The following is an 11,102-nucleotide window of genomic DNA, read 5'->3' as shown; positions in this document are numbered from 1 at the left end:
ATTAAATAACTTGACTGAAATCCCACAACTAATAAGTGGGAGAGGTAGGACTTGAAGCTAGAGAGGCAAAGCCAGAGCACAGGCTCTGCCAGCTTTGCCAGAACACAGCCAAAGCCACTTTTTTTCTGTTGAACCGGGCACTGTCCTTTTCATAAAATGTAAATTCTCTGGGGAAGATAAGGAGTCCATTTCTAACCCTTCAATGCAATCAAGCTCATCCAATCTAGGTACCCCTTCTAGAGCCCATTTATACCCTCAATCCCCATTCACTCACCTTAGAGTAATTCTTTACATGGAAACCACAGGTCAACATAGATGTGCCACTGTGTCATCTTCTTGGATGTGATGTGAGGAAGGAAATGAGGGTGGAAGGAAGGGATTACAGTCTCCATTTTACAGGGGTGGGGGGAGCCGAGATCCAAGGAAGTAATGGCTCAGGACTCTTGCTGCCTTCTGGCTCTCCCAATCGCACCACATAGGATCTCCCTGGCTGATTTTGTGCCCCTTTATTCTCACACTGCCCTTCCATTTGCAGCATGTTCTCATCAAGTGAGGCCAAGCTCAAGTTTGGCATGGAAACCTGGAATAGAAGCTGATCAAAGGCCCAGAGATTCCCAAAAGCCTTGCCAGCCAGAGTTCGTGGGCAGGGAAGCCCTGACAGACCAGGGAAGCATGTTGCTGGGGCTCAGCCAGCAAGGTAAACAGCTCAGAGGATCCTCTTCTGCCAGCCTTAGTATCTGTCAGAGCCCCTGGAGACAGCCTTGTCTTTCTGGGGGAGACCTTAGATTTTGCAAACACATATAGCACCTTCTCTCTCATTCTCTTCCTCCCCTCAGAAGGTTTGCTTTCCTGGTCAGACTCTCTATGGGCTCAGGTAAGGAACCAGAGGTCCTTCCATGGTCTACTCTAGGTAGCAGGACACTCCTAAAATTAAGTGTAAAGTGGTAGGAATTGTTTTTCTCTTTTGTTCTCATTCCAGTAGTTCTTTATACTATTAAGTCTTCCCAAATTATTCAAGGACGGAGAAGCTCTGATATTGTAATGAAGACCTAGACAGAGCAGAGGCTGCCTCGGAGCCCCATCTTTCCAACCCACTGGTATCCACGTGGAAACCCCTCTTCATTTTCACTGGAGAACTCACTCCCAGACTGGCAACTCTAACATGCCTCAACCTGCAAGCCACCTCCTTTCTGTCTTCCCAAGCTCAACTGTCCCTGACTACAGGGACAGATCAGGGCTCTCCACTCCAGAAAGCCTTCTATGGATACCACTGTTCACTTGAGCTCCACCTTCCTGGGGGCTCATATCTACTGAGTCTGCTCCTTTCACTCATGCTGGGTTCTCTGAGCCTGTCTCTTTGCCCAAACATATGAACTCCCTCCAGAGAATAGAGGAGACCCATATCTCCAGGCTGCCTCCCTGTCCTCTGCAGGTCTGGAGAGAGTAGTCACTCCATAGAAACCTCTGGAGACCTGGGCTCTTGATAGGGGGAGCCCAGCTTAGATGGCAGCTCTATTTTCATCTGGGTCACATCATAACCTTGGAGAACTTCCTAGCCCAAGTCTAGGCCATCAGCCAGTTCTCTGGCAGCCTGGTACCCTCTGTATTTGTTTTAACAAGTGCTCTGATTTCCTCAAGGCCAGTACCCACCTCGAAGATAACCACACCTAACTTGAATTGTTTTTTATTTTATTTTTCTATTTTCTCCTATGTGGAACTTCTCATGCCTGGAGGACATTTAACCATCTGTTGCCATTTGCCGTTCTGAGGTTTTTCGCTGGATATGACTTTGGTCTTTCTAACTAGACAGTGAGTTCTTTGTCCTTTCTCTGATGCTTTCAGTGGGAGATCAGAAGGACTGGGTTAACACAAGAATGATGGAGTGATGATGACTCCAAGCCAAGCAGCAAAAACTAATGAGGTTAAGTAGTTGTGTGTCCTCTGAACTGCCTATCTTGCCCACCCTGCTTTGGGGATACCAGGGATCAAACCTAGGGGCAGTCGGCTACTGTGCTACATCCCCAGCCCTATTTTGTATTTTATTTAGATACTGGGTCTCACTGAGTTGCTTAGCACCTCACTGTTGCTGAGTCTGGCTTTGAACTCAATATCCTCCTGCCTCAGCCTCCCAAGCAGCTGGGATTACAAGTGTGTGCCTCCACGACTGGCTGAACTACCTGTTTTCATCTGCAATCTAAATTCCTTCCCAGAGAGTGTCAGCCTGGGCCTTCAGCTCCCCCATCATTAAGGTCTAGATGAATTAACACAGTATTGACCCCTGCCCCAGTCAGATTAGCTGTTGGAATCTATAAACTCCATCTTGAGTGCCTACTGTGCACCCATCACTATAAAAGGGCTTCAGATAAGGAGGAGAGATCACTGGATTCCTACTATCCACAAGTGCACCATCTAGATGGAGAGAGAAATTTACAGGCAAGAGAGCCAGAACACATCCAAGGATGTGTGGCCATAGCCAGGGCTGCAGAATGTGGTTCAGTTGGCACCAGATGGAAGAGGGTGATGGGGGCTCAACTAGAGGGAAGTAATGCACAAAGGGCACCCCCTTTGAAGGAAGGGAGGATGAGCAGGAGGCAATAGTGAAGCCTGAGTTCCTAACTCTCCAACCCAAGACCTCAATCCCACCTGGGGCATCCTGACACCCACCAGAGATGAATCAGCAACAAAATTGACAAACCCAGACCGAAAATGAGAAGCACTTGTTCCCAGCTCCCACTTCCATTTGCCAGTCTTCTCCCTCCCTCCCCGCTGCCTCTCTCTCTCAGTGGTTGGAATAATTGTGGCCATGAAGTGGCACTTGGATAAAAAGTTTTAAATCTGCTTAAATGTCACAGTGAATAATACTTTGCCCCATCTTTACCTAATTACATTTCTCTTTGATGATCTAAGGTTAAAAAAAATTAACTCAAGTCTTCCTAGAATATCAAGGGCAAGGATGCCAAAGATCCAACCTAACCATGTTCCATACTATTTTCTCAGGGGTCCTGCTCCTTTACTGCATTCATTTGAGATACCTGTCTGTATTATTTCATTCTAAATGCTCTGCTGTGGCAGAGGGAGAGCCTAAGGATCCAGCTCTGTGCCTTTAAGAGATCAATGCCTTGGCAGAAGCTGCTTCTGCAGCTGTTTACACAGGTAACTCAGTCATAACAGAACGGGTGTCCTGGCTGTTTCTGCCCCAGCAAGTTGGGGGAAGATGGGACAATTCTCCATACACCTGCAAGAAAGCTGAGAGGTGAGGGATGTACTACTCCCCTAAAAGAAGATAACCTAAATCCAAAATGAGCCAATATCAGGTGGGCTAGAGGAGAGGGTGGGAAACTTGCCTAAGAAAGAAAAAGCTCACCCTGTCCTTGGGTCCTCATATGAAGAGGCACAGAACAGAGAAACAGTCTTGCAGGGAGCTGGAATGGGCATCTGGAATAGGTGCTCCCATTCATTAACAACTCTACTCCCCCATTCACTCCTGCTCAGGGACTGCTTTTATTTATGTATTGGCTATTATTATTAATAATAATGTGAATAATTGAACACCTGTGAATGATTTACTTGGCCCTGGAGGTGCCGGGGGTGATGGCAAGAAGAAGAGGATAAACCTTGACCCTCTCCTGTGCAGCCCCTCTTTTCCAGCTGCCTTCAGCTGCCTGCCTTCACTTCCCATTGTCATGACTTTGCTTTGAGGGGGTGGGAGGCAGAGAGAAAAAAGAAACCTCAAGTAGGAATTACTCTCCTTAACTCCCCTGTGATGGCAGAAAATATATTCCACTCTGCTGTGAGATCCTTGCAAGCACCAACAATGCAAGATGATGTTGCAAGAGATATTTTAGATAGTTATTAGACTCTGCTGATGTGTCCTGGGAAAGGGGGCTCTCAACCTGGTAAGCGCCTACACACACACACACACACACACACACACACACACACGCATGCGTGAATGAGCACAGAGTATGGATACAAACAGCATCTGTGCACATGACCAGGCTGCATTCACACAGGCACACAGTCGGAACTAGACAAATGCACACAGCTCCTGCCACACACATAAACCCTCCGTGTACTCATCGGAGACATGTCCACCTAACTACAGTATATCACAGGTACACCAAGCACGCAGCTATGCCAGGCAGACTCTATATGAAGTTTCTGTTTCATTCCATCAACTTAGGCGATTCTTGGACCAACATATAATACTGGAAGATGTGAGCCCGTGGAAAGCCAGTTACAAAATCAACTATACTTACAAACGACTCCATCAAGCAAAGGCAGGAGAATCTAAAATGAAAAGATGAAGTTCCACAGTTCTCAGAATAGTACTTGCTCTTTGGTTTGGGCCCCCATCATCAGGAAGGTTTCCGGAGAGGACTGGGGCTCTGGGGCTGCGAACCTGAGGGTATGGGAACCTCCGGGCCTCGGCCTCCTCCAGCGCTGGAGAGTACAGCTTTGTGGTTGTACCAAACGGGTTGGCCTGGGTTTTCAGGCTGCTGGGGTTTCATTTGTTTAAATAAAATTTTAAACATATTGACTAGTAACGTAAGGTAATTCATGGGTAAGAATAGAAAAGCCCTAAATACCCGAAAGTGGCCAGCCAGGACTCCCCGGGGTTAGGCCAGCAGCTCCGCCCAGCCGTCCCAGCTCCCAGTCCTGCAGCCCGCAGGGGAGCGGGAGCGTTATTCTAATTGGCCCCCGCTTCTGAAGCCAGAAAAAAAAAAGAAATAAAAAAAGCTGTCCTGGAAAAGCAAATGTAGAAGAAGGGCTGCAGGTAAACACCATTAAAATGAAAACCTGCTGCCCCAGCCAAGTTCACCGCCAGTCTTCGCCCCCAGAGGCGGGGCTGCTCCGCCCGGCTTCCGCGCCTGCCACTCCCTCTCTCGCGCAGCGGGTGTTCCAGCCCCAGTGGGCTTCGTGGGGAGTCCAGCGGGACTCAAGCAGGGCAGCCGGACTCTTAGCTTTATCCCACAGACGCAACTCCCTGCCTCGCACCTCTGGAGCCGGAGGTGCTGCAAACGAAACCCGCAGGGGCAGCGCACGCCGCGCGAGTCAGGGTCCGGCTGTAGCCCGGTTAGCCATTCAGCGGCTTTATTTCTTTGATGGTGAGTTAAGAAAAAAAATTATTTTTCCCAATTTGAACCAGTAAAGCAAACGTGGGCAAAAATTAAGTCGTCCCCCGCGTTGGCTCACCGGCCACCGCGCCCAGCGCCTTCCTCGCTCCTTGGCAGGCGAGCGGGCCCGGGCACTCCGCTCCTACCTTCCTCCCACCAGCTGCTGGCCCAACCGGCCGCTGCTCTCCGGGACAGGGAAAGCCGTCCGGGACCGAAACACCCACCTCCCGCCTTCGGTGGCGGGCCGGGACGGAGAACGAACCGGGAATCTCTACTCCCCGAACCCCTGGCTTGGCCAATCTGCTCCCCAGCCCCATCCTCCCAGGTGGCTCGAGTGGCGGTAGATGCCAGGTGAGAGGGATAAGATTTGGGTTGCTCTGGAAGGCTGGGGATGCGAAAAGGAAAAAAGCGAAGATAGACACAGACGGAGAAACAGGGAGAGCGCGCGAGAGAGCTCTTGTCTACAGATTTATCCACATAATATATATTTATGTAGCTTTTTTTTTCTCTCGACACTGATCAATGCGCACTCGGATCGCTGGGCGGACTCCCTCCAAGCCAGCTCGCTTTTTCTAGTCTAAATAAATAAATAAATAAAGCCAGATGGGAGAAAAAAGCGCCCATTCCACCTCCGCCGCCGCCTTCGCCGCCGCCCCGCCCGCCATCCATGCCTTCGCTTCGCCCGCCTGTCGCCCTAATAGAGCGCAGCTCGGTGGATAACTCCCCCCTACATACCCACACGAAAATGAAAATCAATGTTTTTAAAATAGAAAAAGTTGCACCTGCTGCTATTACAAAAAGAAGCCCCAAAAGGCAAAGAGAAGAGGCCGGCAGCCCGGTTCCTAACAGGCACCCGCTGCCCGCTGCCGCCGGGCCCGGAATCTCAGCGCCTCCCGAAGAGCCATGCGCCTGGCGCTATTTATAGCCGGGGGCCGTCTCGGACTGTACCACCGCCGCTTCGCGGGGCTGCCGACAGGGGAGGCGCGGCAAGGCCGGCGCCGCCCCACGCCGCCCTGCCCCCGGCCGCCGCCCGCCGCGGTGCGGGCTCCCCCCCACCAGCGCGCCCACTCCCGGCCCCCCGCGCTCCCTTCCTCCGCGCGCGCACACTCGCCGCCCCCACCCCTGGTCTGGCTGGGAACTTGAACCGGTCCAGCCTGTTTAAACGGAAAGGACAGAGATCCTGTCTGTTCAATGTAAAAAAGAAAAAAAGAAGAAGAAGAAGAAGAAGAAGCAGAAGAAGAAAAAGAAGAAAGAAAAGAATCAGATCAGACCGAGAAAAGGAGAAAGAGAGAGCGAGAAGAGAGAGGGAGGGAGAGAGAGAGAGAGAGGGAGGGGAGAGGAGAGAGAGCGCGAGCGAGAGAAGAGAGGAGAAAGAGAGAGAGAGCGGGAGAGAGGGAGAGTGAGAGAGAGAGAGAGAGAGAGAGAGAGAGAGAGAGAGAGGAGAACGAGAGGAGAGCGAGGTGTAGAGAAACCGAGGGGGAGAGAACCCGAGTGTGTGTATGCGTGTGCGTGTGTGAGCGCGAGCGAGCGAGTGAGGGAGAGGAGCGAGAGAGTGCGAGCGAGAAAGAATAAAAGGAAAGAAGATTTTCTCTATGTATATAAAGATGGCCACGTTAGCAAACGGACAGGCTGACAACGCGAGCCTCAGTACCAACGGGCTCGGCAGCAGCCCAGGCAGCACCGGGCACATGAACGGATTAAGCCACAGCCCGGGGAACCCGTCGACCATTCCCATGAAGGACCACGATGCCATCAAGCTGTTCATTGGGCAGATCCCCCGAAACCTGGATGAGAAGGACCTCAAGCCCCTCTTCGAGGAGTTCGGCAAGATCTACGAGCTTACGGTTCTGAAGGACAGGTTCACAGGCATGCACAAAGGTGAGTGCACCTTTCCCTCCCAACTTTGCCAGGGAGAAGGAGCGGGCGGGCGGCCGATCGGCCGGCTACTGACGAGCGGGAGATGGGCGAGAGGGAGCCGCGGACGGGCGGGCGCCGAAGAGGGAGGCGCTCGGGCAGCGGAGACCTGAGCTGGGGTGCGTGGGGGAGCTGCTCGCTGGGGCAAAGCTTGGTTTTGGGGGAGAAGCTGATAGGAGCTGTGCCATGGGGAGAGCAGCGGGAGCAGAAGATGAAGAGAAAGAGGGGATGGTGGGGGAAATGGGGCTTGGGTTTTTGAGTAAAGCGACTTGAAAGATTGGGATAGGGACTGCTGCACCGGGCGAGACCTGGATGCTGAGCGGACTGGCAGGCGCTCGCGGGCCAGGGACCTAGGGTGCTGTCCATCGCCGTGGTGCTGAAAATACTACAGGAGATGGTCTCCTCATCCTCCGCTCTGGGCCAGAGTAGCAGGAGCACAGCCGTCTAAAAGGGAGAGAGGTGACAAATTCAAAGAAATATTTTTTATTTTGCCATTAATTTTACAGTAAACTCTCCATATAGAGCTGTGTGCCTCAATAATCTGGTTGTTGTGTGAGTGGTGGTGTAGAGAGTGGGGGGAAGGGGGTAGCTTGAATGTTTGAAGGAAGGAGTAATAAAACCTAAGGCAAGAATTAGCAAGGACCCTGTCATCCCCTGGGTGGAGTGGGGGTCTGGGAAAACTGGATAGTCCCTTTCCCAGGAAAGCCGAGCTTTGGGGGGAAATCGTATGTGTGTGCAAGATATGCTTTTTGGAGGGTGCACCCGAATTTATCCCAAACTCACCATGCAGAGAGCTTTATAGTATATTACTGCTCCCTTGAAGCAATTATTGCTAGTGAGTGCTTGGGGGAGGGGGAGACAAAATAATCAAAGAATTAAAACCTAACAACTTTTTAGGAAAGTGGTCATGGGAATTGTCTGCAGTCTGCCTGTTTTCTCCTTGTTTTATTATCTTTAAGGCAGAGCCCCAAATGTGTTCAGTTGTAGAATGTGTGTGGGTGGCTGGTGGGTGACGGAATTAGCCCAGTGCTCCGCTCCCTAACAGTAATGTATAGGATGTGCAGCGGGGATTAATCGGTGCTGGAGCTGTGTGGGCAAGTTAAATGCTTTCTGAGAGAGATTGATCGCCAGGCAGGGAAGGAGCACGGGGCTAAGGAAGTTGTAGGGGATGTGTATGGACGTTCCGTTTTTAATAAACAGTAGTGTGGAGAACCGCCGAAGATGCTGTGTTAGAGCTGGTGGTTTCAAAGATGAAAACACACGTACACCCACCCCCACATAGAGAGCAGCCTCATCCTTGGCCACAAATGGGCTCTGAACAGAGCTGCTCCTCTAGCACATTAGGTGCAGGGCGCAAAGCTGTCTGGCTCTCTAAGCAGCAGCGTTTTCACTACCACAACCACCCTCCTTCTACAGCCCTCCCTTCATCCGAATACTAAACAGAGCTCCAAACTCTTCATAGTTGGAGTCCCAGAGAGCAGTTTTTATTGGCTTTAGCATCTTCCAGCTTGCCTGCTGAGGAGTAAATCTTAAAGTTAATGGCATGTTGAGTAGCACAAAATCACAGCAGAATGGAAATATACTGGGTTTGTTGGGGTGGGGTGATGGTGGGGGCTGTAATGGAAAGAGAAACCAACCTTTATCCAATATGGAGAAAATGCCTGTCTGTTCAAAAGACAGATTGAAAAGGTGGAGTGGGGAGGCAGTCTTCAAAATAGTCAAAGAAAAAAAAACACTTTCCCCTCCCTCTCAAGTGAATCATATCTTTGTAGTTTTTCCCTTTCCAATCAAGCTCCCTAGAAGCTAATCAAGGTTTGTATCAAACCTTTGTCATTCTAATACATCCCCAGTTTTAAAAATAGTAATAATAAAAATTTTAATAGCATAGGTAGGGAAGTCTCTTGCCCATCTTAATGATCAGTTCTTGTGGTAATTTAAGATTTCAAACTTGAAAGAATTTAGAACCCACTATAGGCAAAAGACAGTTGTGAGGATCTGGGTGTCCTGTGGGATCTGAATTGGAGCATTTCATTTGCTTCTTTATTTCAAATGAAATAAACTTTAACAATATTTCTTGGTCTCTTCTCAACAATAACTTGCTGATATTACTTTGTTTTTGATGTAATGAGGACTCTCTGGTATTATAGTAAAGAAGTAGAAATTTATCATTTGTATCAGGGAAATAGAGAAGGTTATTATATGTATATATCATATACATATCTATATGTAGCTATCTATATAAATGATATGTATATGATGTATATACACATATCATATATACATATATATATATATAACCCTCCAGAATTTCTAGGACAGGAAAAACTTCATTTTCTAAATAATTCCTCTCCCAAACTGTCTCAGTCAGTGACAGGCAGGCCCGTTGGCTCCGGCACACTGGGTGCTTCGTTGTCGCAGCTCACCCGTCAGCCTGAGCATATATCTTTCCTTATGAAACTTCCTGCCTCTCCATCCCTTTGATTTTTCGAGTTGAGGTTGGGGCACAGTGTCCCTAGCAGTGCCTGGAAGCTCCCAGAGAGCTGAATAAATGAGACCGTTTCCAAGGGCTGGTTTATTCAGTCCTAGTAGAGTTTGAACTCCTCCTTCAGTGATGCAGCCTGATTTATTAGCTAATCCTTATAAAATAAGCCTCTGGCCACCTTAAAAAATTACATGCTTGCCATTGGTGATTAATTACTGTTAAGTCAAAAAGCATGATGAGGTTTGAAGAATGAGGATTGCACTTGGCTTCTGGATTTCCCCCATTTGTACATTGACAACGTGAGTCTAGGGTAGAATCATGCCTTTGTTAAGCCTGGTTTCAGGGCATGTTTGTGACTCTTGCTCTCCCCTTCTTGAATGTGTAACTTCTAATGAATCATTCTAGGTTAAAATTGAGAGACCCAACAGGGTACTGGCCTCCAGCATGGATGGCATATGTATGTTATTGGTTTTTAAAAAGCAGTAAAAACTAAATGAAATGCATGAGATTTCAGGTGGGTATCCATTTGTTGGGCACCTGCCATTTCAGGTAACTAAAGAAAGAAGGAGTTCCAAGGGTTAATGGAATACCTGCCATGCGTAGAGTGCACCTTAAAAGGCAATTACTCCAGTCAAATTGGGAGTCTGTGGAGGAGGGAGTGGGTGGGTGTTGTGGAGAAAACCCAGCTATGTCTGAGAAAGGCTGTTGGGCTGGGAAGTAGCAAATAGCAGCTGTGGACCAGGGTAATTACTGTAAAGGTATATTTACCCCCTGGAGACCAGCAAGCATTGGGGAGAGGGGGAATCTGGGTGCTGGGCAGAGGCAGAAAGGAAAAAAAAAGCCCCAAATCAAAATTCAAAGAAACAACACCCCAGGAAGAAAAGCCACTTTAATGCAAACTCTCCGGTTAACTCAGTCTTCTTTTCTCCCCCATTGGACGCACTTTTCAAAAGATTGTTTTTCTGGCCTGCAAAAAGAAAGACATTTTACTATTGATTAAAGAAGAGCGAGGCAAATTCCCTGGGTAGCTGCAGAAATGAGCTGAGGACCAATTTTGCCCCTTTTTGTAGAATTTTTCTTCCTTGGAGAAGGGAACAGATCACCCACTAGTGTACTTCTCCTCTTCTCTCATTTTTAATTTACTTCTCTATTCTTTTTATTTTCTGGAGAACAAATAGAGGCAATGACCAAAGATACATATATACAAACACACACATACACACACACACACACACACACACAGTGGATCACACATGAATAAGCCGGCAATCCATTCATAACTTTGGTCCTGTCTAGCAGGATAGGAGGCAGCAAAGACTGAGTTACTGGGAGACATAAAGACTAGTGCTCTCTGGATAGCCATATTATAATGCATTATCTTTGAAGTCATTTAAGTCCAATTTAAGTGGTATTTAGTATAATATTTATGAATTAATGTAATATAAACATAGGGTTGTCCCCAAAGGTTTAAACAGCCTTTACTACTGATGTGTGCTTGTTCCCAGAGCCTGTGATGCATTTTAATCTAAACAGCTAAGTCCCTATCATAGTACCTCCTGTTATCCGTTCAGAGCAGATCTATGCCTGGG

At 48.5% G+C, this 11,102-nt stretch overlaps 1 protein-coding gene across 2 annotated transcripts in view; it reads left to right on the top strand.

The window, feature by feature from the left end:
- The first annotated feature begins 6,612 nt into the window (after positions 1–6,612).
- Positions 6,613–11,102, top strand: part of CELF4 (CUGBP Elav-like family member 4) — a 291,617-nt gene continuing 287,127 nt past the window's right edge. For both annotated transcript variants that reach the window (XM_081262759.1, XM_081262758.1), the window contains exon 1: positions 6,613–6,995. In XM_081262759.1, the coding sequence (XP_081118885.1) occupies positions 6,710–6,995 (286 nt within the window). In that variant the 5' untranslated portion in view covers positions 6,613–6,709. The remainder of the gene's footprint in view (positions 6,996–11,102) is intronic.

Source organism: Spermophilus citellus (genome assembly GCF_964194105.1).
Source record: "Spermophilus citellus genome assembly, chromosome: 12".
NCBI lineage: Eukaryota > Metazoa > Chordata > Mammalia > Rodentia > Sciuridae > Spermophilus > Spermophilus citellus.
The sequence above is the reverse complement of the archived record's forward strand: the minus strand, read 5'-3'. Positions and strand labels throughout refer to the sequence as shown.